At 36.4% G+C, this 27,616-nt stretch overlaps 1 protein-coding gene across 7 annotated transcripts in view; it reads left to right on the forward strand.

Annotated features, from left to right (window-relative positions):
- Positions 1 to 27,616, forward strand: part of EPRS (glutamyl-prolyl-tRNA synthetase) — a 39,751-nt gene that overhangs the window by 3,894 nt on the left and 8,241 nt on the right. For 2 of the 7 annotated variants that reach the window (XM_027641326.1, XM_027641332.1), the window contains exons 3-28: positions 3,125 to 3,224; positions 4,992 to 5,148; positions 6,235 to 6,374; positions 7,032 to 7,132; positions 8,427 to 8,553; positions 9,095 to 9,287; positions 9,637 to 9,808; positions 10,788 to 11,021; positions 12,466 to 12,550; positions 12,854 to 12,913; positions 13,202 to 13,222; positions 15,314 to 15,424; positions 17,086 to 17,222; positions 17,980 to 18,187; positions 18,596 to 18,708; positions 19,302 to 19,419; positions 19,527 to 19,898; positions 20,767 to 20,997; positions 21,667 to 21,915; positions 22,575 to 22,805; positions 23,156 to 23,421; positions 24,572 to 24,623; positions 25,473 to 25,682; positions 25,842 to 25,914; positions 26,701 to 26,780; positions 27,127 to 27,228. In XM_027641326.1, the coding sequence (XP_027497127.1) occupies positions 3,125 to 3,224; positions 4,992 to 5,148; positions 6,235 to 6,374; positions 7,032 to 7,132; positions 8,427 to 8,553; positions 9,095 to 9,287; positions 9,637 to 9,808; positions 10,788 to 11,021; positions 12,466 to 12,550; positions 12,854 to 12,913; positions 13,202 to 13,222; positions 15,314 to 15,424; positions 17,086 to 17,222; positions 17,980 to 18,187; positions 18,596 to 18,708; positions 19,302 to 19,419; positions 19,527 to 19,898; positions 20,767 to 20,997; positions 21,667 to 21,915; positions 22,575 to 22,805; positions 23,156 to 23,421; positions 24,572 to 24,623; positions 25,473 to 25,682; positions 25,842 to 25,914; positions 26,701 to 26,780; positions 27,127 to 27,228 (3,943 nt within the window). The remainder of the gene's footprint in view (positions 1 to 3,124; positions 3,225 to 4,991; positions 5,149 to 6,234; positions 6,375 to 7,031; positions 7,133 to 8,426; positions 8,554 to 9,094; positions 9,288 to 9,636; positions 9,809 to 10,787; positions 11,022 to 12,465; positions 12,551 to 12,853; positions 12,914 to 13,201; positions 13,223 to 15,313; positions 15,425 to 17,085; positions 17,223 to 17,979; positions 18,188 to 18,595; positions 18,709 to 19,301; positions 19,420 to 19,526; positions 19,899 to 20,766; positions 20,998 to 21,666; positions 21,916 to 22,574; positions 22,806 to 23,155; positions 23,422 to 24,571; positions 24,624 to 25,472; positions 25,683 to 25,841; positions 25,915 to 26,700; positions 26,781 to 27,126; positions 27,229 to 27,616) is intronic. The other 5 variants (XM_027641328.1, XM_027641327.1, XM_027641330.1 and 2 more) reach the window with 5 other exon arrangements.

The following is a 27,616-nucleotide window of genomic DNA, read 5'->3' on the forward strand; positions in this document are numbered from 1 at the left end:
TTGAATTAAAGCAAGGGAACTGTGACAGGTTGTATTGGGACTTAATTGGTACAGCTTTAATAATTTTCAATGTGTGTCATGCACATGTGGGATACAGCTTACATAACAGAGAGTTAATTGGATATTTTTCAGTTGCATGAGAAAGTTTTCCCCATAAGTAGCGTTAGTCAGGTTTTGGTTTCACTTTACTTAGTTTAGGCAGTGTATGGATGTGTATGCCAAAAAATATGCATATATAGTGTACAATCCTTTGACATGTGGGAATTATCTTGGAATATTATAAATTTATACACTTGGTTTTGAAATAATATTTTATTAAATAATTTTGTATTACCATACTTTCTTCCTACTACATTACAAAAATGCTTCTTTTGGCTGTAATGGAACTTGTCAGAAATGTAAAGCAAATGCTCTTCTGCACTTTGGCTCCACAAGGATAATGTCTAGAGTCATGGTTCCATCAGATGGAAATTTTTGTCTGTTAGTGTCCTTTCAGCCCTGGTGTTGGATTATGTTCAAAAAGTTATTCCAAACCTCAATATTGCATTAATTTTCTCTTGCTTGGTTGTACAATCATTTTAAAAATTGATTCTCTATTTTAAAGTCTGTTAAAAGTGTATGTGTAACGTGGGAAGCATCAACTGAACTCATATCTCAACTAATGCTTTTGGTAAATGGATTTCATGGCATCAGTTCTGCTGAAGCTATCTTGTTTTGGCATGACTTGAAAATCACTTTGGATGTTTCAGATTTTGTTTTTTTCTTTTCCAGGAATACATTAGTTCTAATGACTTGACTTGAAATTAAAAAAAGAACATTTTTTTTTATTTGTGATTCTTCTAGGTTCTATTTTTGAAACTCAGTTAAAATCTGGTAACAAGCTTTTCAGCTAACTAGCTGAAACTTAGCTGTCAGGTAGTTAGCTGAAAAGTTAACTTTTGATGATAAATCAAAAGTTAACTTTTGATGATAACTTGAGATGATAAATTTTATTTTAAAGGTCATTTTTGAAGCCTTAGCTTCAAAATTTCATATAGTAATAGCTCCTAAGCAAACCACTCAGCTACTTAGCAGTCTGCACTAGCTGGTGGCTTTTTGGAGTGTTTTAGTGTTTGGAGTGTAATCTGCCTCTTGTCAGATTACAAACTGCAGTACAGCTTTTCTGCTTTGTGTTGGGAGCAATTACTTGGAGGTAGATGAATCCAAGCATTCTGCAATGCTTTTTACAAATTAATTCAATGAAGATTTATTACAATTGGAAATCGTTTGTGCTTTATTTTGTGTTTGCTTTTTTTTTTTCCGCCCTTCTCCCATCTTTTCTTTTACTTCTTGAATATCTGCCTGGTATTTAATTATGTGGCATTTTGTGTCACTTTGAAGAGACACTCTTTGCCTGTAACATTACATTGTCCATGTTCATTCTTCCTTACTTAGCCCTGGAGTTAGCAGGCACTAGCTGCAAAGAGCCTTTTATAACTTTTCCAAAGAGGCCAATTAGCCCTGTTTGGGTGGAAGTATTTTTTTTCCTGAAGAAAATAAACAACTTCAAGAACAAGTAAGATTTTACTCAGAGTAACATTGTCCCATTTCATACATTTATTCAATTTTGCTTGGATAATCATGGGGTTTTGTTTTAGTATGAACTACTGAAAACAATAAAAATACGTTTCACAGACTTCTCAAGTGCAAATGTACTGAAAATGTTTTGTTTTCCTCAGTTTGAAAAAGCTTCATTAAAATCTGATAGCAGTGTCAAGTTATAATAGGACATACTTTGTGTAAGTTGAACACCCTACTGTGGCTTTTGTTTTTGGTTATGTTTTATGAGTCTTCTATGTACTGGATCCTGGATACTTGAAAAGCTAGAAGAAGAAAAAAAGGTCAAAAAATCCCTCTCCACAATGGACTATATTCCTTAGGTTTTAATGCAGTTAACCTAATGAGACTGACTGATCCATCTGTACTAAAAATGGAACTCATTCTAATTGTTAATATATCAAGAAGTCTTCTGTATAATTTTGAGAACTTTAATTGATTTTTGCAGGGTTTGAGGGCTACCAAAAATTCTTTTGATTTTATAAAGGATGCAGGGATGCAGTAGGTATAAAAGGAAGTGCAGAACAATGACAGAACAGAGTTGTAACCTTGGTTGGAAAAGTTGGAGTGTAGCATTCAATCCATTAAGTTGAGTAAATGTTCAGAAGAACACTTAGAGGAACTCCTTTTGTTGATGTCAATGCTGGTTTAGGAGCAATTGGAGCTCTGTTTTTTGATCTACACCTACACAAGACTGTAGAGATGAGTGTTATCTGGAGAACTGATAGCTGTAATGCCTCTTTCTTCCAAAGCTCTTTAGTAAATACAAATATATCTTAGATGAATTGGAAGCTAGATTTCTGACAGTATGCAGCTTTTTTTAATACTGTATGTAAGGTAGAAAAGGAAGATGAAAACATAGAAGTATGGTCTTTGGAAAGCCTTTTTTCTCCAGATCTATTTCGAATTTTCATAAGGAGAACAGGAAAAACAATTTCAAACTTAGTCTTTTATATGGAGAAGACAGGGTAAAAAGAAGAAATATAGTCAGGCAAGCTTGTTCATCAAGGGGTGGTCTCAGTGAAGTATGAATTGAGTGAGTAAAAAAATTAAGAGGATTTTTCTTTCCCTGAATCTAACCCTTAAAACCAGTGAAGACTTCAGAATTCTTCTGTAAATTGTCTACGAATCCTCTTCAAAGTCACCCTTCTTCTATGAAAAGAAAACAAATATTGATTAGTTCCTTATATTCTGGAAAATACATAACTCAGGTTATGCTGTCAGAACGTGGAGCGAGTGTTTTATTATTTGAAAACATAATAGAGAGTTTTATTTTCTTTATTTCTGTCTAAGTTTAGGAACTTATTATTCCATCTGGTGATAGAGAAACAAGGACTTATTTATTCTTTTGCTAGGTTTATTCAATTTTTTTTTTTTTTTTTTAATGCTGGTGACATGGTACCTGTTGGTTCACCCAGAAGTTATTTTGTGTTTGCTTTACACGTGTTTAAGCCATGTGTGTACAATTAAAGTTGAAGTGGAGGTAGTAATTTAATAGACCTATATCTTGCTTCTTCCTTTTCTTTAGGCATGTTTCATTTACTGATGTGAATTCAATAGCTCGGTATCTGGCTAGAGTTGCTGCATCTGCCGGGTTGTATGGCTCAAATCTGTTGGAACACACTGAGGTGAGAAGGAATCATGGAATGGTTTGAGCTGGAAGGGACCTTAAATATCGTCTAGTTCCAACCCCCTGCTGTGGGCAGGAACACCTTCCACTAGACCAGGTTGTTCAAAGCCCCATCCAACCTGGCCTTGAATCACACCCCTCTCTCTTGGGTTTTTTTTTTTACCTTTTTTCTCTCTTGGACTGCGTTCAAAGTTGGGGGGGGAATTGGTTTGGGGTTAGTTGGTTTTGAACTCGTATCTGTTGTTCTGCATTTTACTGTCAGACTGAGGTTCCAACTCAGTGGGTTGCTGAGGGTTTTGTTTTGCTAAGCTTTCTCTTTCTTACAAAGAAGAGTAAAAAGCCTGACCTTTGAGAGGGTTGCCCTTTCCCACCCCTGCAATAACAACTCCTAAGCTGACAGTTCACTAAAGTAAGATAATTCAAGTTGGAAGGTGATAAATGTGATTTTCCCTCCTCACTTTTGTCAGTTGCCATCAGTTGCTACCTTGTAACACTTCAGTGGAACACCAAGGAACACCTTGTGAAATTGAAATGCTGAAGTCCTTTTTGCTGTATTTGATAAACAAAACCCCGAATCCAGTTTCTTCCTGAGTCTAGCTCAGAATAATCAACCAATTTAAGTTGGTAAATGGAACTAACAGATTGAAATTTATTGTGTCTGAAACTGGGGAAGGAATTGAAGGACTTGATTCAGGTCTTTTCTACAACTACTTGAAACTAATGGTAATCACTTCAGCCCTTATAGCTGGTCTCAAGGGAAGTGTTGTCTTAGTATTTCGCTTTTAAGGCATTTAAAAAGTTGTAGGTTATCTTGTAGCTATTTAGGTGCAAACCCCTAGTTTTCAACTTAAACCCAGTCCTGGCAAACACACTTTAAAGATTGGTGTTGCTGATAAAATGGTTCTTTTTGCTTCGTGTCTTTCAAAAATAAAAACTGTTCTTTGAGAAGTACCGTGACAGCTGCATTTGTGGTGCACATATTTTGGAACATAACTGCAAATGATTGAACTGAATTCTGTGGTGGTTGTAATTACATCTGTGCCTGCCACGTTGCCTTGAATACTGGAAAGCTTCCCGTTGCAGTTTACGGAACACTTCCACATGAAATAGGGCCAGAGGACTAGAAGAGACACTTGGTCTCTTACAGAGTTGAGGGATGCAATTTATAGAGAGGGCTACACTACTACCCAATCTAATTCTTAATATTTTTTTGTTTGTTTGTGTATGAAGATATAGGAGAAGACTGCTTTGCATGGAGAAAGGGGAGGGATCTGATGGAGGAGGGATTTGATTGCCTCAAGTCTGAAAGGAGATGAGGAAGAGAAGATAGGGACTGAGGGGAAAGTGGTATACTTAACCAGTAACTGTACCAGGAAGATCAAATAAGTCACAAATATGGTATCTGAGTAGTTAAAGGATAAGGATGATTATTATATGCTCTGTGTGATAATGAAGTACCTAAGAACTGCTGATTTTTTTACCAATGGGAGTAACTTCAATAAAGTTGTTATTTTCAGCAGCTTGAATTCATGCTGGAGGAAGAAATTAAGTTTAATCATTTAGTATTATTCTGGATGAGTTTTTCAGTATAATTTATTTTAAGCATTCTTTCAACATGATGCATTATCTGATATATTTAATGCTAATGATCCTGTTAATATTTTCTATTCAACTATTAAATGGATTGTATGTTATTTCAGTTGTCTAACGAGCTTAATTCTCATTCCTTTAGTAACTTCAGCTGTCTTTTGTCCCTTCAACCTAGATTGACCATTGGCTGGAGTTCAGTGCCACAAAGTTATCTGCTGCCAGCCAGTTTCTTTCAGCAGTCCAAGAGCTCAACCACTGTCTGTCCCTAAGAACCTACTTGGTTGGGAACTCCCTGAGCCTTGCAGACTTGTGTGTCTGGGCTGTACTAAAAGGTATCGGTACATGTCCTCTGCAATCAGTGGCTTGCAATCAGTGTATAACAGGAATCTCCAAATTTCCTTTTTTTATGGATGCTAGTAGTACCTCTTTGCTGTATGAGAGACTATATACTATCATGTCCACTGCTTTCACCTAGATTTTTTTTTAAATCATTGTTATATTTGGAAATTTATGAGATGTAATCCCTAAGTGTTTTTTTTCCTTAACCTCTTTTATGTTAACTGTAAGAGTGTCTTTTATTACCTGTTGCCTAAGTATGAAAATGTACCATGTAAAATTATATACATGGACCTTTCCATGATATTATCTCAGTAGAGGAAATTTCTTTGGTCTACTTTGAATTATTAGAAGAGGTATATGTTACTCTGTGAAATAGCCTTTGAAGATTAAAAGAAGCTTTGATGATCTCTTTTTATGGGTTTAGTTTTTATATTCTCTTAGCACTATGTCTAAAGGTGATAGGTGACAATCTACCATGCAGTATAACCAAATTCCTGTTGGAAGTAAAGTGCATAATCAAGATTAAAAGCTAGCGGCTTTTGGTATTTTTTCAAAGTTGCTGCTCTTGAGAGAAATCTGAAGGAAGTGTCCTTTTTTTTGTCTCCTTTTCGCGATCTGAATCTTTCTAATGAAGTTCTGTTCCTTGAAAATTGGGTTGTGGGAATACAGCCCCTCAAAAATAAAGGAGAGTATTGATGCAAGCTTCACTTATGATAAAACTTAGAAAATATCAAATGTAGACACAATAGAGGGATATCCTGTATTTTTACCTTGAAATAAAGTTGTTACTAATTCTGAGATGGATAATACAAAGAAAAATGTATATTCACCATTCCCTCTCACCTTTTGCCTTGATGAATCCAAGAAAGAATGCAGTATGTTTTGGGTTTGGAGGGAGTTTGTTTATTTAATTTTCTTTAGAATAGCTTATGTCCCTTTGACTAAATATGTCTTCAGAAGAGAGAGTAAGTAGATTATTTAAAATCATAATTTTTTTTTTTTAGTCTTAAAAAGCTGCTATTGGTAATCATTTTATTTTTATAATTTAGTAGTTTGAAAAATTATTTTTTTTCTAACAGATAATAATGTATGGCAAGAGCAATTACAACAAAACAAAGCTCCTGTGCATGCAAAGCGATGGTTCAGCTTCCTTGAGGTACAGCATGCTTTTCGGTCAGTAGGAGCCAAGTGGGCTGCTGGTACACCAAAGGTTAAAATGGTAAGGTTTACTGAGATCCTCTGGAGAGAGTAGCTTTATTTTTGTGGATACACTGCACGAAAACTTTATTTTGTTATTTTAAGTTAGAGAATTAAAAATTAAAAGGAACCAGTTGTGCGGTAAACTAGATTTTTGTAAACTCTTGTTTACAGCTAAAGCTGTCACTTTCAAATTTAGAAAGGGATGAATGGTGTACTCCAGTGCTTAAGTGGAATCATGAAAATTTGGCACCTCTTCTTTTAATCAACACTCCTCTTTAGATGTATTGTTTCCTTTTCCCATGTTTGAGGTCCTGGTTGACCTGCAAAGATTGCACTCTTCGGTTGATTGAAATTGTTGATCATGTTTAGGTTAAGAACATTGAGATATAAAAACTTGGATTGCAACTATTTTCTTTTATGGAATAAATTAGACAACTTGGTGGGACTTTTGAGTCCTGGAACAGACTGGAAGACAGAATAACTTAAAACTCCAGAACTGATGTTGTTTTGGTGTGCTATGAGTAATGTCAAAGTTGTGAAGAGATGAATTTGGGGTCCAGTATGGCAGCTTTTTCTTGTCTGGTTTGAAAGGAGACCTTGATACAGAAGCTATTATCTAGAGCTTTTTTATCTGATTATATAGCTAATGCAATCTGTAATTATATCTCTTTTTAAGGCAACAGAAAAAGAAAAGAAAGCGGATATTGGGAAGTTTGTTGAACTTCCTGGTGCAGAGATGGGAAAGGTCATTGTAAGGTTCCCTCCTGAAGCAAGTGGGTAAGAAACATGAATACTTTGAGATGGTTCTATTTGTGTTTTGTCTTAAAAAAAAAAAGTGTACTTTGGTGAGGAGGTTAATCAGCCTATCAGACAAGGTTGTTAAGCCAAATGGGTGTTTAAAGCTTTGTCTGCATTAGAGCTGTGTGTTCACTTCTCCTCTATACTTCATTGCACTGTTTCCTGAACTTGGAATAGGAAGATTAGTTGCCAGCAGGTAAGGTGGTTCTGCACAACAGTGGGATGAGGAGAAGCAGGAGGATGACATTTCCATGGATGATGGTGGTGTGTGCACTGCCAGGAACTGTGATGTGCACATACAGGCTTTGTGAGTTGGGTCAAAGGACTCGGTGCTTTTCAAGGAAGCTTAGATTTGAGAAGGGAGAGATCTGTGGGATGGCCTTCCTTGGGGAACCTTGACACTAGGTGGAGACCCAGAGATCCAGACTGTATGGAATACCAAAGCACAAACCCCTTAAAGATCACATAGAGGAGATGTGATGAGCCAGTATAATAAATTGATTTTTCAGCCAGCATTTCATTTCCTGTTTCTTTTTAGAATTGCCTGATGACCTGTAAAATTTCCATGATTACATTTCTTCATTAAACTGGCTGTTCAGCATCATGTGACTTCTGTAGTTGTGTATCTTACTCTATTAGTCCAGTATAAAGTGTTATAAAGTTAAATATTATAAATTATGTATTATTTACGTGTATGTGTAGAAAATACTGTTCTCAACTTACTTTAGTAGTTTTCAGTGTCTTAATTCTGATGTTTTATTTAAAACACTGTTCTTCAGGAACACATTACTTTTGGGTTTTTTTTTTGGAAAGTGATTTTCATTTTGTGGATTTGAGGATTTATATTTAGTTGAAAATGTAAGAATCTTTATAGCTTATGTTAAAAATACACTGTAACCACCATTTCAGAAAATTCCATTCTTCTGAAATTGGGTAGGTTCAGATTATCTGGTAGCTGCAACGGGGTATCATCAGCAGTTGGTTTAAGTTAGTCTGTAAAATTGGAGATAATTGCAGTCCAGTCTTTATATCCATAACGACACTCTAATTTACAGATTTAGATAGTTTTAACACTTAACTACTAAGTTTATGGTAGAAGAAACATAATATGCTTTCATAAGTGTATAGTATTTCAACAAATATCCTAGGTTGGCTTTTTCTGTTACACTTAGGTATTGCTTTCCATTCTTTCTCATTCTCTCACAAAAAAAAAAAAAAGAAATCTAGCTGAAGGAGAGCTAGTTTATACATTTATTTTTTATTTCCTTTTTAGATATCTGCATATTGGTCATGCCAAAGCTGCCCTGCTAAATCAGCACTACCAGGTTAATTTTAAAGGAAAACTTATTATGAGATTTGATGACACAAATCCAGAAAAAGAGAAAGAAGACTTTGAGAAGGTATGATAAGACAGCAGAGAAATCCATTCACTGTGCAGTTAATTCAGGGGTAAATGGCATGCAGATCTACTGTCGCACACTTGTTTTGCAGTAGGGTTTTACGGTATCAGTATTACATTTAAGTCTTATGCTTGGAAGACATTGCTGTCAACTTTACCTTAAGAAGCTTAAAGGCCTTTTACTGGCAGCTAAGATATTTCTTCCCTTTCTCAAATGTTTATTTTACAATATGTGGATGTGCAACTCTTGCAGTACACTGTTGTTTTCATTGCGTAGTCACTCCTTAGTGTGTAATAAGTAATTTGCTTCGGCTTTCATCTCCTTTTCTTGTCCTGCCTCCTTCTTTAAGTCTGATCTCATGTAATTATAGGCTGTGAATGAATGATAAGTGCGTGACTCTCTTTTCTTACATGCTTATTCTTATGGCTTATCCTTCCTAGACAGTGGAGCATTAGAAGCATCCCATCTGGCATGAAGAGGATAAAGATTTAAGAAAATTTACTTTCCTGAGTATTACAGTGTACAATTTCACACTTTGCAGGTTATTCTTGAAGACGTTGCAATGCTGCACATCAAACCAGATCAATTTACATATACCTCAGACCACTTTGAAACAATAATGAAATATGCTGAGAAGCTTATTCAAGAAGGGAAGGCATATGTGGATGATACTCCTGCAGAACAAATGAAAGCAGAGCGTGAGCAGAGAATGGAATCTAAACACAGAAATAACTGTAAGATATTTTAAGTGTCAATCTTACCTTGTTGTCTTTTTGATTTGGCATCAAAACTTGATTTTTATTAACAAATACGAATATGCTGACTAATTGCATAGGTTTAAGGTCCTTACAGGAACTTGTAAGCATTTAGTTCTTTGTTCTGCAAGGCTGGAATAAGTGTATATTTAGACAGGTTCAGCAGACTTGCATATGTATGAGTTCATCACCATTTATTACCTCTTAAAAAATTCAACATGTGAAGTGCATGAAGATGAATTCCAGTATCTAAAGAGGGGGGTGACATTGGTCTTTTGTTACTGCAGTAATAGACCATGGTTCTATGCTTTCTTTTTGTTGTTCTTAGGTGTTAATAAAAATCTACAGATGTGGGAAGAAATGAAAAAGGGAACAGAATACGGACAAACTTGTTGTCTACGAGCAAAAATAGATATGAGTAGTAATAATGGATGTATGAGGGATCCAACTCTTTATCGTTGTAAAAACCAGCCTCACCCTCGTACTGGAAGTACCTACAAGTATGTCACTTCCTCCTTGTGTAGCTAGTAACTTCTGCTCTTTTCAGGGCATTTACCTTTCCTTAGTAAGCTTCTTTTAATACTTGGAACCTGCTAGCATTTTTCCATCCAGATATGTAAGGAGTCTCCTGACTTTCTGAAACTTCTGCAAATGACTTTTAAAGCCTGTGAGTTGACCGTCATTGTCAGCAGTGAATATTATTTCAGTTTTGGTCTATAAATACCATAAATTGTATGCAGTGGAGAACTTTGAGTCAAAGTGTGATGGCCGTATCTTGGACAACAAAGCTGTTTGCTCTAGCTCTCAGAGCTTAAACAGAATTATGGTGATTTTACAATGCTACGATTTTATATTGATGCAAAACATCCTTGATCTACTTAACTGGTTGGCTGCTTCCACTTTCACAGCAACTGCTGTCTCTGTGCAGAATGAATATTTGCTACATTGTGCATTGAAATCAATCTACTAAATTGGTCAAGGATATGGTTCAGCACCTATTTGAAACCTCTGTTTCCAGCTATACAACTCCATTTTTGGAAACACTGATTTAATGTGCTTATAATAATAAAACTGTCTGTGGGTAGGGGTTTGTTTTTAAGCATGAAAGCTTTACTCATTATTTGATCTATTAATGATTCGTTTTGATATTTCAGGAAAAAACCCTGTAAGTCAGCATTTTTTGTGTTTGAAAAGAACAGTAGCAGTGTAGGGTTGGGTTTTTTAGGCTTGAATATTAAGACTGTGATCAGTTAATTTCTTTAAGGCTTTCTTAGTTTTAAAAATGTATTACCCTTTGAATTTTTTTGTGGAAAATTCATTGTGTATGTGTTATTTTAGTCTTGATTTGAAAGTTTTCAGGATCATATGTTTGTAAATATTTGTAATATGTGAATATAAATTATGCTTAGTTTAAATGTTTACGTGGGAGGAAAGTGTTTTGTTCTTCTGCCCTGCTAATTAAAGGTCTTTTTTTCTCAGAGTTTATCCCACATATGACTTTGCCTGCCCTATTGTTGATAGTATTGAAGGTGTCACACATGCATTGAGAACGACTGAATACCATGACAGAGATGAACAATTCTACTGGATCATCGAGGCACTGGGCATAAGGAAACCATATATATGGGAGTATAGCAGGCTAAACCTCAACAACACTGTGCTCTCTAAGAGAAAGCTTACGTGGTTTGTCAACGAAGGGCTTGTGGATGGATGGTATGTTACATGTCTCTAGTTCAACATTATTCCCTAAGGTACTTGTGACTGACACATGCATTTTCGCTTTTGGACAGCATGAGGGAATATTTAAACGATATTTAAGAACACAGATTAATTACAGTGGCTTCTGCATGTACAGTGTGTCTGTTTTCTGCTCTGCAGTAACTGTGTGCATACATATTCATGTCCTGTTATAAACATGAGGTAGCTTATTTTTGGACTCTGGCTTTTGCTGCGGGTGCCACTTGCACATTTTCCACTCTGAGTCGTTGGATGCATTCCTAAGTAATGTCAGAAGAAGGCCTGGATTGAAGAACTTCTGGTCCTATCCATCTCATCAAATCTATCCTACTTCCCTCCCACCTACCCTCCTCCTCCTCCTTCCTGTTAATTTTTTCATATTATTTTGTTTATGCAGATAGTGCTTGGTGGCCTGGTAGCCTCAGTATTTACCTAGAAAGGATGAACTGTGAGTTTACGCTTCTGCAAGTAGTTCAGAGTCCAGAGGGGTTCCTTTGTCCATTCCCACAATGGGCTAGCTGTGGGACCACACCATCTGAAGTCATCTCATAGTACAGGAGTCAGCATATCCATGGATTTCTTCCAAGCTGGCCAGCTGCTGGTAGTGCTTTTCCTGAGCTGGTGTTTGGTGATTCTGTGCTCAGCCCATGAGAGCATCATTTTACACAATTTGCTAGACTGCCTGGTTGCCATGCTCACATGTGCCAAGTGTGCTCTTTTTTTTGGTTGGTTCTATTTTTCAACTGTGTTGGAAGCATAGATTCTTACCTTATGCATGGAACCCCTCTACTGAAGCCAAATTTATCCTTTCCCCCCCCTGCATTTTTCTTTTCCTAGAGGTATAGCTGGTCTTATGATGACCTTCACTAAACTTCCTTGTTTTAGGTCCTCAGCAAGGTTTGATTAATTTCCCACCAACTCATGTGTTACATTTCAGATTAGGTATTTTTAATTATTTCTTGCATTAGAGAAAAAAAATCATAGAATTCTGTCATGTTATCAAGAGATAACATTGTCATGGTCACTCACCTGTTTCTGGTTTCTCTTGAGCAAGAAGGAATCAAGCCCTGTTGTTTCAGGTTCCATTATTCAGTTACCATTGGAAAAGAAGTAATGGGATAGGAATATAACTTTTATCTTGCCCATTTTTGAGAGACTTAAGATTTCACAGACATAGGAACGGAACCACTTCACTGGCAGATGGCTTCCCTTCTGAGGTGAAGTAGAAGAAAACCTGCACGGTACATTTTGTATGGATAAGAGCTCAGTCTTTCAGTTAGATCTTCTCATCTAGCTCTTAGTTCACTGAGAAAAATACACTGAAGCTGCACCTTTTGTGTGTGGCAGTATTATTTTTTTTATCAGTGTAAGTAATAGGTAGAATTTAGCATGTGACACTAATGCAACATTTTTCTACTAGGGATGACCCAAGATTTCCCACTGTACGTGGTGTCTTAAGAAGAGGCATGACAGTTGAAGGGCTAAAACAATTTATTGCTGCTCAGGTGGGTGTTCTCTTCTGATTCTTTGAATCTCCCTTGATAAGGGCAAGCTTTTGTGAAGCTTGTCACTGGGATGTTTCTTTTTATGAAGGTTTGCTCCTTTTATGTGTACTGCTTCAACAATGGCAAAATGGACTTGGAGGTTTCTTACTTCGAAAAGTGATTATTTGGCAGCTTAAGATACCTTTCTAAACTGCTTTGATTAAAGCAAATCGTAGAGGGTTTATAGTTTAAAGGACTTTTTTTTTAAATGAATCTAAGGACTAGAATATTTATATTAATGTGTTGGTTTGGGTTTTTTTCCAGGGCTCCTCTCGATCTGTTGTGAATATGGAGTGGGATAAAATTTGGTCCTTTAATAAAAAGGTATGTGCTTACTTGAATTTGATGCTACTCCCGATATCCTCTTTCTGGGATATGTAGAGAATCCGGCGTTCATTGGAATGCTTGTCACAACAAGTAGCAGTTGCAGTCTGTTGCATCATTTGGCACACTTTCAGGAAAATGGAATGTCCCCACCCCTTTCTAACCTGAAGAAGCACTAATCCTATTGATTGTCCTATGCCAATACTTACTTGCCTTAGTACAGGAAAAGATAATGATATTTGCTGTAAATCTGATATGAAACCTGCATTTCATTTTTCTGCTTTCAAGCTGCGAGCTATCTGTAAGAAGGTATTACTTAATGCTTTTTGCCTTAGCATATAGCTTACAGTGCTGTAAGCATACATAGCATAAGCTATCATTTTGCAGCTTCATAGCACAGTCACATTTGCTTGTATAACAGGAGCTCTACAAACCCACTGAAAATGCATTATTCCTAAGTTTTAATTGGAATCGCCCGTTTCTGGTTTGACTTATTTGTTAATAACACGAACACAAATCTTACTCGAATCGATCCACGTTGGCCGCGTTTCCTTTCTGTGGCAAAAGGACTAACGCGCTGCATATCCTCCTGCCTGTGGAGATAAAGCCAGCACTGCTGAAGTTTCTGACTGGATGTCAAATCAGGAATATTGCATCTTGACATGATTAGTCGCTTTTTGGCAGCGGATGCTTGGACACTATAATAAGGCGAATTGTTTCAATGCGGATTGCATATTTTGTGTGATTGTGGAAACACCTGTTATTTTGCATTGGGATTCCTGCTTGGTTTTGCTTAGATAGTGACCAAATCTGTTCATTTAATAGTTTTTGCTTGTCTGGCATGTGTCTTGTATTTCTTCATATATTTTGCATTTTATCTGCTACATACACATAGGTTTATGAATTGGTTCTTTCTGTTGCTGCATAAATACATTTATGACTAACGACTGGTTTGAGGGGAAAAACCCACAAAGAACTTTCAGGGCTCTTTTCTTTTTTTAATTGGCTTTTAAACTGAGTTTCTTAGACCTCTGGCTCAGCCCCTTGGACAGCACCTTAACTTATTAACCAATTTCATTTACATGTATTTGTGCAATCTGCAATATGAACAAAAGCAATTAGTTGCTTACAGGTTATTGGTTGCTGAGCTCAAAGACTTCATCAGTGTGAGAGCTCATATTTTATATGTGATCCTGCTGCCTTTTTAGCATTAGTCATCTGAGGAAGGATTGTGAGTTTTAATAAGTAAAATAAAGAGCCTGGTAATAACACTTAAAATTCAGTCGTTTAATTATCAAAATATGATAGTAAAATCACATAATACGCCTACATTTTGAGATACATACACAAGTCTTTTTTTAAAGTGTGCATCAAACATTTAGGAGTCTGACTTCAGTGACTACTAACTTACAAATATGTGACTTCTTAAAAGTGTATCATCATATCACCTTACTTGCTAATGTCAAGTAATTAGATGCTAAGTATTTTTTCAAAAATATAGAAAAATATATAACTGTAGTTTTTCACTTGAGCAGGAATAAACTAAGGGGGAAGAAAGTCACTTCATATTAATAAAAGCAGGTGTTTTCCTCTGTATTAGTTTCCAGGTAAACTGGAAAATCTCTGATACTGCTTTTGGCCTTAGATGACTGTTTTACTTGAATTAGGTATATATAAGTACTTCTGAGCCAATACTGGCAAACCAGTTTTCAGGTATGAAGAGTGCTGTGAAAAACTACAGCAGCTGAGTTTGATAAAAGGCAGCAAAAATCCAGGAAGATATCTTAGTGGCACCTTTTTCTTGCCAATCTCATGTTGTAGAAATCCTAATGAAGTCAATGTTACGCTGTTGCCTTATTATAGTATCTAATGTGTCTGTATTAAAATTGCAGACTTAATTGGTGCTTCCTCTATAGCCAAGTCTGTCCCAGATTCTGCTGGAGTACTGACCTGGAAAATAAGTATGGGATCAGGTCTGATGCTGCTGGAAAAAGAACAAGCTCCACTGATAAATTACTGCTTTAAATTCAGCTACCTAGAGAGAAAGTGTTCCAGATGTAATAGCCTATGTATGTAGTAAAACTATATCAAAGCATATTTTGATGTCTTCCCTATGAGGCAGTGGGTCATAGTTTTGGTTACTTCAGGTGTCAGTAGTACCTAATTCATAGTTTTTACTCTGAGTATTTTAGTAAAGATTGGAAACTGTGAACTATTACCACTGTTTTCTCACTATTCTGTAGCTTTGAATGAAAGTGATATTAAAGCAAACTTTAAAAAAATGCAGTAACATAAAGAATACCAGTTAATATTCCTTTTTTTGTGGTTATTGTTTTGTACAGCATCTTATTTCTCTGTCAATGTCATATATTCATGATCCACCTCATTTGTTTTCTGTAGGTTATAGACCCAGTAGCACCTCGGTACACTGCTTTACTGAAAGATGCAGTGGTCCCAGTAAATATTCCTGAAGCTCAAGAGGAGATGAAAGAAGTGGCTAAACATCCAAAGGTTCTTGCTTTACTCTCTTAGTATTCTGGTACTGCAGATCAGTAAGTTTGGAAAGTACCTTGGCTTGGAGCAGTCAGCAAGGAGAGTCCTGCTTTTACCTTATTCAGACAGCATGAGATAAACCCAAGGTGTTCTTTTTTTTCCTCAGAATTGTCAAAAACTGGGCAACAAATAAACATCTTTGTTCTTTTAAGAGCACGTAGGAAGCTGCTTTTGTAAATATGGAGAATGCACACAAAAGGTGCATTGAAAGGCCTCTCTGGGAGTTTTCAGAAGAGTTGAGGCGTTACAAGTCTGAAGTGCTGCTCAGACTTTTTATTGTTTGATACTATTTTTCACAGAGAAGTTTAAATATAAAATCTTAGTCAAGCTTTATGGATATACTGCAGTAGACACTGCTTATCCATAACAATGAGGAATGCAAGAGATGTTTTTAAATAATTCATAAAATTAGACTTATGTGGAGAAGTGATATATTGACCTGTTAATTATACTGTCTCTGGGTATTGTTTTAATAAGACTTTAACATTTGTATAGCAAATAGTTATTATGAAAGGCTAAGAACTTGCAAATTTGTTACTCTTAGTATCCAGTGAACAGAATAATATTCAGTAAGAAGGGGAGTATGTTACAGATACAATTTTTTTTTGCACTACAATTAACAAAGATGCTTTCCTTTGAGTGAAGCATCTCAAATTGTACTTAGGCTTCACTGAAAGCATCTCTTAGTTATATATACACTTACATACAATTACATGGAGAAACAAGTGAATATTGCTGAGGCTTTCCTTTGTTTCTTTGTTTTGATTTTGTTGCTCCAAGTGTTCCTGTAGCCATTTCTTGTAACTGGCAGTCGGACATCTAGTTTCCCCTCTTCCCCATGGCTGATAACAAGGAAACAGGTTTTGAGCAGGTTCAAGTGAGAATTGCACCTTGAGTTGACCCTTGAGTGACTCTTCAAGGGTCAAAAAGTCTGAAGTTTGGTCAGATGCAAGCTAGCCTATTAAAACTTTGATATTAATAATAAATGCTGCCTCCAGTATGTAATGAAATAAATACTGACCAGAAGAAACAAATTGCAAACTCTTGACCAGTTGACAAAGTCTGAACTCACAACTGTCTGCCTTTAAAAAAAAAAAGTTTATCTCGATTGTTGACATGCTTTAAAGCTGAAGATTTTTTAATGTTATAAGTGATATAGTTTTGGTTTCTGTCTTTAAAAATATCTACGACTGGTAGAAGCTCCATATATATTTCCATATTAATTGTATAAAAAAACAAAAGTGAGAGGTATGGAATTAGTTTTGAAGGGAATTTGCATAGCAAAATGGAAACATGAGAAAATCTTTGTTTTTACCTGTGAGATCTTAAAGATGTATGGACCTTATGGAAAAGGAATATGCTATCGGTGGTGCTGGAGCTAGTATTTGATAGAAGATAGGATTTTTTCTGGTGTACTGTCAGAGGAATGCATGCAACACCCGTGAACAAGAAACTAGAGAGTTGTGGAAGAATACTGTAGCTCTGCATTACTTTTATTGTCCATCTTCTGTCTTCATCTGTCTCCTATCATAAATAAAATAGTGTTCTAGCATTGCATTAGCTTTAGTCAGCTTATATAATAACAATCTATCCTTTGAAATTAAAATCATCATTCACAGAATGCCGATGTTGGGTTGAAACCTGTGTGGTACAGCTCCAGAGTCCTGATCGAGGGCGCAGATGCAGAGACCCTGACAGAGGGAGAGGTTGTTACATTCATAAATTGGGGCAATATTATCATCACCAAATTAAACAGGTAACCTGATTAGTGGGAGATGGAATGAAATTTTCATTTACAGCTTTTTGTTGATTTTTCTTTTAATAGGAAGCTTATAACAATAAAATATTAATGGTTGCTCATATATGTCCATCCCATTATTCTGTATATAGATCTCTGCTTTGAAATATGCCACAAAACTCTATGCATTTTAGCATAGAGTGTATTTTACTGCAGATTCAAGTCTGAAATCACCAGTCAGCCCTGACAGTGCATGTCCCTCTCATTTCTATAGTAATATTTCCACCATGAAACAGTTTTTTCAGACAGAAAGAAAAATCTGTAATTTTAACAACTTCTACCCTTTAACAAATCCTGCTTTTGCATACTAAGAAACTAAACCTGTGTAGTGGTTTGAACCTTGGATTTTGGGGCTGTCTCAAACCATGACAACCTGTCAGTGTCAGTTGCAGAACTGTTGAGGTGCTGAAGGGGACGTTAATGTCATCATAGCATCCTTGAAATGGTTATGTTGAGACAATGGCAGAGTGGGGTGAGTTGGGATGTTGAACATAAATATGTAAAGGTTTTTTCTCCTACTTTTCACTCTATATTGATATTTAAGAAAACAAAACTAAAGGAAAACTTCAGGAGTGAATACACTCTTTCATTTTCAATATCTCACTTCAAAAATGAACTCTGAACCTTGTTTTTCAGTGAATCTATTCACTGAAATCTGTAGCATTGAATCAGAACTAATCATTTAGGCTTTCCTCTTATTTCTGTTTTCCTGTAGAAATTCAAGTGGGAAAATTGTGTCCATCAATGCCAAGTTGAATTTGGATAATAAGGACTTCAAAAAAACAACTAAGATCACTTGGTTAGCAGAAACTCCACGTGCACCCCTCATTCCAACTGTCTGTGTTAATTATGAGCATCTGATCACTAAGCCAGTTTTAGGCAAGGATGAAGACTTCAAGCAATATATCAACCGAAATAGCAAGGTGAGTTATCTTTCTGTCCCCTTTAATTTCACAAAGCTTAGTGTTTGGTGGTTTTTTGGTTTTTTTTTTTAAACGTTCAGTGTTTCTGGTTGGCATAATTTGTCAAGCAAGTAAATCATGTGCTGGTGTATCTAGTTTCCGTTTAACCTCTCATAATTTCAATTTTAAAATTTGACTCGCATTTCTCAAATGTTACCTGACTTTCACACCTCTGGGACCAATAGTTTGAGTTTTTGTCTTGATACATTCTTATAATGTGGCATTTTCTTGCTAGTACTTGTTCAGCTGCCCTTGGAGTTAACTAACATTTCAACACTTCCAAAATGAGAAAATCACTACTATCCTTCTACAGCTCTACTGTTTTTTGTGCTCTGTTAGACATGGACTGATTTCTTTTAACACTTACAGCAAGAAGAACTGATGTTGGGTGATCCTTGCCTTAGAGACTTAAAAAAAGGAGACATCATCCAACTTCAGAGGAGAGGATTCTTTATTTGTGATCAGCCCTATGAGCCAGTGAGGTAAGCTACCTAAGAATGGCCTAAACAGACATCATAGAATTTGCTTTAGCTTGCTGTGTTTTAGTGTTTTCACACACACATTGGCAAGAGTAATGTTGTCTGCAAATATTTTCCCCTTCACCATGACCTTTCTGTGGAGTATTTCTGTGGACAGGCTTTTGGCTTGTATGTTCCTGCCTTTTCAAACTGTCTTTAAGCCAAGTACCTGGCACTTTTGGTGCACCCCACCTAACTTTGACTTCCTTGTGATTTGAAGTACAAGAATTAAGGAACAGTGCTACAGAACAAAACAGGCATTTTCCCAATTACAGCATGCACATAGAATTGTACACTTCTTTAGCAAGCTATCAAAACATCTACACTGCAGGTAATAACATAAGTATATATATTAATATTATAAAATAAAATGGTGTATAAGAGGAATCAGTGCAGATCCCCATTATGTAACTTCGGGTAACTACAGTTGTGTACAAAGGTAAACTTAAAGTTGTGTGTGAGCATCTTCTAGGAAGAGTAGAACATTTGTTTCAATAAAGGTTAATGTGTACCTTGTATATTCTTTATTTTTGTGTTTTCTATAAATCCTTTTATAGTCCTTACAGCTGTAAGGATGCTCCGTGCATTTTGATTTACATCCCTGATGGACACACTAAGGAAATGCCAACATCTGGGTCAAAAGAGAAGGCCAAAGCTGAAACTGCAAAGAAAGAGGTAAACTTGTGGTTTAGAAAAGTGCCATAAAATGTATTACTGTACATCTATTTCTGTACAAGATTATCATGCTGAATACTTGGCTTTCTTTTTCTTTTTTTTTCAAGGCTAGTTCAGCTGTAAAAGGAAAATCTGCTCCACTTGTTGGTCACACCTCTACTCCAACCTGTAGTGTATCTGAAGGTCACCTGATCATTTACAACAGGGTGTCTGCACAGGGTGATATAGTTCGTGACTTGAAAGCTAAGAAGGCAGCAAAGGAAGATATTGATAAAGCTGTGAAACAATTGCTGACCTTGAAAGCAGAATACAAAGAAAAGACAGGCCAGGAGTATAAGCCTGGAAATCCTCCAGTGTCCATACCTGCACAGTCATCAAAGCTTGAGACCTCTGGTACCCTGGACAGTAAAGCTCTGTATGATAAAGTAGCAGCACAAGGAGAAGTGGTCCGAAAACTGAAAGCTGAGAAAGCATCTAAGGTGGCTGATTTTTTTTTTTGGTCTGGGTTTCCATAGCCCATTGTTCTCTGTTTGTGGAGGTGAACGGGTGCTTGTGGATCCAGGTTTTCATAGTGATCATTGTTTGGACTGGGCTCTATTCTGTCAAGACTCGTGTTTTCCAATACTTACTTCTTCAATTAGATGTGTATGACAGAGTTTGTGTTAATATTCATAAAGATACATGTGAGTTCCCCTATTTCTTAGACTGCTGTTCTGAAATGTGGGCAGGATTCATGCCACAGCATGAGTTGATTAAGTATCCAGATCTGGTCCTACAACGTTTATTTATTCATTTAACTCAATATGGTCAAATTATGTGACTTCATAGGATTGACTTGTTGCTATTTAGACCTGGAAAATAAAACAAAGCCCCAAAATCAAAAAGGGAAGGGAAGTCCAAATACTACAGATATTTTTTGAGACATCTTCCTCTCTGGAATGGAACATAGAAAATGTAGCTACTATTAGCTGTGTTCTTTCTATTCTTTCTAATGCAGAACAAGAAAAGGTAGAAAATAACACACTGTGCCTGCTGGTTGAATAATGTTAATAGTAGTGTCTTGGTGACACCATAAAATCTAAATAAATGGGAAGATCTAAACTAATTTATTGTTATAATTTTACTTAGGACAGTGAGGGTTGTATATTACATAGTGGGAATTACTTTATTAAAATAGGAAAGCAGTAGGGAAAACTTCTCTGAACAACTCTACTAAATACTTAAGAAAATGGAATAGGTGTGCATAAACTGCATGTCTTTTCATGAAAGTATTTATGGTACGCTTGAGAGTCTTATGTCTCTATATCTTTCTTCCTCTCTCTTTCTGCCCCTTCCTTTCTCTTTCAGGATGAGATAGGTGCTGCTGTGGAAGTCCTTTTATCCCTAAAGGCTGAATATAAACAGCAGACAGGCCAGGAGTACAAACCTGGAAGCCCACCTGTGGTCTTTGTCCCTCCTCAGTCTTCTCCTGTTTCTACTCTTCCGTCCCCATCTCCAGTAGACAGCAAGTCTCTGTACAACAAAGTAGCTGAACAAGGCGAAGTGGTCCGCAGGCTCAAATCCGAGAAAGCCTCAAAGGTGTACTAGCTGTGGATACTTCTGAGTGCAACAGTATCTTCAGTTTAGACTAAAACCTAATATTGCAAGTTTTGTGAAACTCGAGGAGCAAAATATAAACAAGTTCCGTGAAGTGCTTTCCCAAGTTCTCCTGAGCTGATGATATGTCTGACTGCATGAGTTCTGTGATAGTGCATGGAAAATAAGTAACTTCTTTTTTTAGTGATATGTGATAAGTGAAGCAGAAGAGAGGCAGTAACTTGAAAAAGACTGTAACTCGAAGCCAGAATGGTGATAATAAATTAGGGACTTAATTGAATGTGACCAAAGAACCATTCTTTATTCAGAGTCTGAGTATTTGCTGCCGTTTTCCAGTGTACAACTCATGGACTGCTGTAACTGGAGGGGTCTAAGCCACCTAAATGGGAGGCTTTCAAGGGCACAGAAATCAACCCCTACATATACTGCCTGATTCAGTCCTTTGATGTACAACTTGTAGGTGTTCTGCCTAAAAAGTTTTACCACAAAACTCAATAATGGCAACTTATACTAACAAGATAGCTCTAGAAGTTTTATTACAACAGCTGTGTTAGTGCCATTCTGGTAAAGGTTGTGTATCTCAGCTATTGTGTTACATCTCTGTTATTTCTACCTTTATCTGCAACTGCTGTTTTTTCTTTCTTGCTTCAGGAAAAAATAGATGAGGCTGTGAAAATTCTTTTAAGCCTAAAAGCAGAATATAAACAAAAGACAGGTCAAGAGTACAAGCCTGGAAATCCACCTTCAGCTCCTCCTTGTATATCTTCTTCTGCACTTCCATCTTCTGTATGCTGCAGTAACTTGGCAACCTGTAGCTTAGTGGATGGGAAAGCACTTTATGATAATGTAGCTCAACAAGGGGAAGTGGTACGCAGGCTCAAAGCAGAGAAAGCTTCCAAGGTATAATAGTAATGTGAGAGTAAGCAATTGTAATTCTTACCACATTTTGCCACTGGGGGGAAATCTTTCACCAAGTGATGTTCGAACTCCCCTGCATCCAGGTCATGCATGGTCTGATAAGGCCAAACAAGACTATTCTGATGTTGGATACTTTCTTGACTCTGAGGTGTAGAAAGTCAAGCTTAACCTCTCATGTCTGGATGAATAGGCACAAGCATGGCAGATGCCAACCTTGCAGAACTTTTTAATGTATTTTACTTTTTCGTGCTATATTTGAGACAAGTGACTGAAAAAGTATCTAGTGCGCTGCAGCAATAGCAGGACTGTTCTAAACTTCACAAAACATCATCAGTGATGATTGGTTGGCTTGCTTTGGTTTTGTTGTGTTTTTCTAAAGATCTTTTTGAAAGAGGTTATTGTATTTTTAATGTAAGTTCTGCTGCAATTTTTAACAGGTTATACTGGCTGTATGGGCTGCCAGAATATTCTGATACAATGTGACAGCTCTCAAAAACACTCCTGTTGTTTGGGGAAGAGTCCTCCACTTATTATAAAACACTGTTTATTGCTAGGTGGAAATTTTATTTTCATAGCCTGAAAATCAATGCTTCTTGTCAGTTCCCTTTACCAATACATCTTGCTGTTTCTCCCCCATGTAGGACCAAATAGATGAAGCAGTAAAACTCCTCCTCTCTCTAAAAGCTGACTACAAGGAAAAGACTGGGCAGGAGTACAAGCCAGGACATCCACCAGCAGCTCAAGGGGCTTTGCCTCAGACACCAAACACAGTACCCAGTGGTCCAGACACTCCTGAAGCTAAAGCCTTGTTTAGCAAAGTAGCTCTTCAAGGAGATGAAGTTAGGAAATTAAAAGCAGAAAAAGCAGATAAGGTAAGAACATACATACTGTAGTATAAAAATGTAATATATTTATTTAAATCTAAAAGTGTATTTGAAATTCAGCTGATTATGGGAAGTAGAAATGTACATTTAGAATAGGTAGCATTTGAATTATGAGATCTGAAACATACTTTTAAAATCAGTCCTGTCAGATACAGTCCTTAAAATGTTAACACATGGAAGTTAAGTACTGGCTTTTGCAGATTTTTACCTCAACACTCTGGAAATGTCCATGATGCCATATATAGTTTGGTTTTTTTGGTGGGCTAGAGCCATGTTATTCCTGTGATTTCTCTATAAATTTCTTTTTTTTTTCCTTTTTTTTTTTTTTCCTCTGCAAGGAAAAGATAGATGTAGCTGTTAAGGAACTTCTTCAGTTGAAGGCCCAGTATAAGTCTGTTGCAGGAGTTGACTACAAACCAGTGTCTGCTAGTGGTGTAGATGACAAAGACAAGAAGAAGAAAGAGAAAGAGAACAAGTCTGAAAAGCAGAGTAAGCAACAGAAGCAAAATGATGGCCCTAAAAAAGAACCTTTGCAAGGACAGAGTGGTAATGAGCGTTCCTCAGATGGATCAGGAGAGGGTCAAGGCCCCAAGAAACAAACAAGGTAAAGATGCAGTCTTAAATCTTATTTGATAGAAACTTCAACTGTTTACCTCTATTCAGATTTAGAGTTTCACAAGTGTCTCTGAAAAAATGTGGACATCTGCAAAATAACTGTGTTCGTAGTTAGGATCAAGCCAAAAGCAAGTTACCAAAGTTTATTTAGTGTCAGCTGTGCCTCAGCATCCTGTACTGTTACTGTCATTGAGAACTTACTGTGCTTCATTATTTGCTTCTACAAATGTGCTGCTGTGTCTTGCTCAGTATAATCCCTGGTGAAAAAACACACAGGGTTTCCAGAATATTTTTTGTCAGGACCTTGGAAAGTATAGCCCAACCCCCAGAGCAAGGCACTGCTGGTGGTGGTGGAACTTTTCAGTGATGATTGCTGTGCATTCCCTCTCCTGCTTCCATCCTGAAAGTTTAGAGGTCTTTCTACAGCATGTATTATGCATCACTATGTATTTCCTGTTTCATATACATAAATCACATATTAGAGGCAGAGACATGGTTATTTTGTATAGAAATTATGCCAGAAATATAGATTTTTCACCCTTAAAACTTCTCTGTTTGTAGAAATATTGAAACTTTACTTCTATCTAATGTCATTTGAGTTTGGTGAGTTTAACCTTCTTTAGAGTCTTGTAGTTTTATTGGTTATCTGTATTTTGATGGTAGTGTCAGCTTTCTATCTTGAACAGTATGATTGATATTCACATGAATGGTAAATTCAAGTTGCATATCTTCCTGAAATTGTAGCCACTGACTAGGTAAGAAGTTTTAAAATAAAGAGTAAAACAGCTTACACAGAGGTCTGGTTAGTCTTAAGTTCTTACTGGAGATGGTTAGATTTTTTAATGCATCATTGTGAGATTCTTTGATACAACCATGGTGACAATTAGAAGGGTTCAAGCAGTAGTAAAGAAACTATTCTTTATTAAATATTCTTGTTAGCCAAGGTAAGGAAACACTAGCAATTCCTCCCAGCCAAAAGTTAGCTTTATAAAGTAAAACTTAAATATTCTGGTCCATGGCCCTCTTTTTCTGGCCCTCCTCCACCTCACACCTGCTTCTCCCCCAAAAAAAAAGGATTAGGATAAATTTCACTGGTAAATGCTGTACAGCACAAATCTGGTTCTTTTCTAATACCATAGGTTGGGTCTAGAAGTTAAAAAAGAAGAAAATCTTTCAGAGTGGTTCTCTCAGGTAAGTGCATATCAGTTTAAATATTTCATTCTGTTATAAATCAAGGTCTGTTATGAATTTATATCTTGTATTTATGTTGGTTTTTTTTTTTTTTTTAAGACACAGCAAAGTACTTTCCCTTTAGTATGTCTTACATTGCTATCATGCTTTAAATAGAAGTGCCTGGATTAAAGAGCTAAATAAATTTAGGAAGCTGTAAAAAGGAAGAGTCAACCACCCCACTCCATATATATAATAAATATATATGATTTTGTTAATTCATACCTGAATTCCCCTTCCCATTAAGAGTGTAAAACTTCAGTGAAGTGATAGGAATTTCACAGACTTGGGAGTTTTCTTTCAGCTCAAGGTGATGCATAATAAAAGAATCTGTTGATACTGAATGAGTTTTCTGGCTTGTGAGATTCAAAACATAGAGTAGAAATGATTAGTTTAGATTAGTCTGCTTAGGAGAGATTGTAACTAGGTATCAGTGGTCTGTACATTGTCTCTCAGTAGTATAATTTTTGCATAAGGAATAAAAATCTCTTCAGACATGAGTTAGAGACATTTCTTACAAAAGTGTAGTTTTTTGGTTCCTGGAAATTAGCTTTAGTCTCTTACTTGGATTCAAGAAATTCAGGTTTAGTTAAGTGTTTACATTATTCAGATCTATTATTAAACTTAATGTTCCTGATTAACTTTCTCTAGATAATACAAGCATCTTAAAGTATATCTTAGTTGCTCACTTTCTGAGCACAAATACTTTTGAATAGCAGACTTCTCTTAAACTGCATGCCACACACTTGAATTACTGAGTATTCTTTGTGTGTAAACTGAAACTTCAGTATCCAAATGATCTTTTGAAAGGTGATCACAAAAGCAGAGATGATTGAATACTATGATGTGAGTGGCTGTTATGTTCTTCGTCCTTGGGCTCATTCTATTTGGGAAGCTATCAGAGACTTCTTCGATGCAGAGATCAAGAAACTTGGAGTGGAAAACTGTTACTTCCCCATGTTTGTGTCCCAAGCTGCCTTAGAGACAGAGAAGTGTCATATTGCTGACTTTGCTCCTGAGGTATGCTTCAGAAATTTGTTTTAATCTGACTATAAGAAAACCCAGCCACTTAGTCTGCAGCTGAATATGAAAGTTGGGTTCGAATTGGTTTGTTTGGTTTGTTTTTTTTTACCAAACTTGTTTTGGTTTTGTGGGTTTTTTTTTCTTTCTTTCTTTTAGGTTGCTTGGGTCACAAGATCTGGGAGAACAGAACTGGCTGAACCAATTGCTATACGTCCCACTAGTGAAACAGGTAGGCCTCTTTTCATGTAGTTTGGCTGTAAAGAGAGCAATTACAGGTATAGTGTAGCTGATAGACAGGAGTTCCCTTTTGAAAAGTGGAAACCCCCGTTTTTTAGAATGTTTTCTGTAATTCCTTATAAAAATTTCCTCATTTTCCTGCTGCTTACAGGAACTCTCACAACTATACATTCCCTTAACTAGACTTTTTAAGGAAATGCACAGTTTAGGAATTTTTTTCATTAATATCCTGGAGACTGACTTGCTTTGTCTGAAAAATGTATTTGCTTTTTGGTTTAGAGGGTAAGAAAAATTCTTCAACTGATAATTCTCTCCAGTTTTGCATATATTTTGACTGTAGTTGTGAAATGAACCTTTACTAAAATGTCCTCTGAGTAATTTAAGGAAGCATTTTAAAACCTGAGGCTGGATGACTTCCTACTTGAGTCAGGTCTAGTAAGGCATCCTGAAATCGTGAGGTCAGTGAATTCCTATTTGTGAACTCAGATGTATTTACATATTATAAGCCAGTGACTCAAAATTGGTGTCATTAAATAATAAGCTTGGGGTTGTACTTTAACCAGCAGCAAGGAAGCAATTTTTGCAGAGACTCAGGTTGAAGCGAAAGTACTCCTTTGAAAGTATTATGTATTACGACAAAAAATGTGTTTTAAAGGAAATTAAACATAAAAACATAGTTCTCAAGAGCAGAGAATGTTAAGTTTGCATGTATTAAAAGGAAAGGTTTGACATAAATGTCTGTGTTGTGCAGAGACTCAAAGCTGCTTTCTTTTTACAGTCATGTATCCTTCCTATGCCAAGTGGGTGCAGTCACACAGGGATCTTCCCATCAAGCTGAATCAGTGGTGCAGTGTTGTGGTATGTGTGTACACGATTCCTGGGAATCATTATTATGGTTATGTTATTGTGAGTACGCTGTAGGAGAATTATTTTATGTGGACTTGGTATGGTGATACTGATCACAGCACATATTTCAAGACAAGTGTTAATGTGCTTTATATGATTTGTTTTTCTCACTGTTTCTAATAAAACATTCTTTATCAATGTATACTGTTAATTATATTAAGTAGAAATCTGTGAATAGTTGACTTTTTATCTTTATCGAGAACTTTCTAGCACTTGCTTATAATCATTATTTTTAGCAATAATTTGACACTTCAGTGTTAATCATAGCGTTCAATTTTTTTTATTTCTACCCCTCCAGCGCTGGGAGTTCAAACATCCCCAACCCTTCCTTCGCACTCGTGAGTTCCTTTGGCAAGAGGGTCATACAGCATTTGCAACATATGAAGAAGCAGCAGAGGAGGTAAAAAACAATGCACTGGTGCTTTTGCTTTCAGGAAGTTACCTTACTCCATAGCAACACAAACAGATCTTTTACTGTGACCATACAGAAATCTCTCTTCTTTTCTTTGGAGCCCTTGTGAAAAATGCAAAGTAAACTCGAACCCATTTTTTTCTCAAATGTAACCCATATCTGAAACTTTACAACTCTACAAACAATACGGGGATTTTGAAGAGTGATATATGGAGTGCTTTCCTTAAAAATTGTTTTCCTTAAAAATAAATTTTTCTTAAAAATCTAAATAATGAATTCACATTTCAAGTGCTGGAAGTTTTAACGTTTTCTTTGCCCACAAGACAGCTGTTTCATTGAGTGTCATGACATATCTTTATTTAGCAGATGTTCAGAC

This window comes from Corapipo altera, unplaced genomic scaffold (assembly GCF_003945725.1).
Source record: "Corapipo altera isolate COAL_440 unplaced genomic scaffold, ASM394572v1 48b, whole genome shotgun sequence".
NCBI lineage: Eukaryota > Metazoa > Chordata > Aves > Passeriformes > Pipridae > Corapipo > Corapipo altera.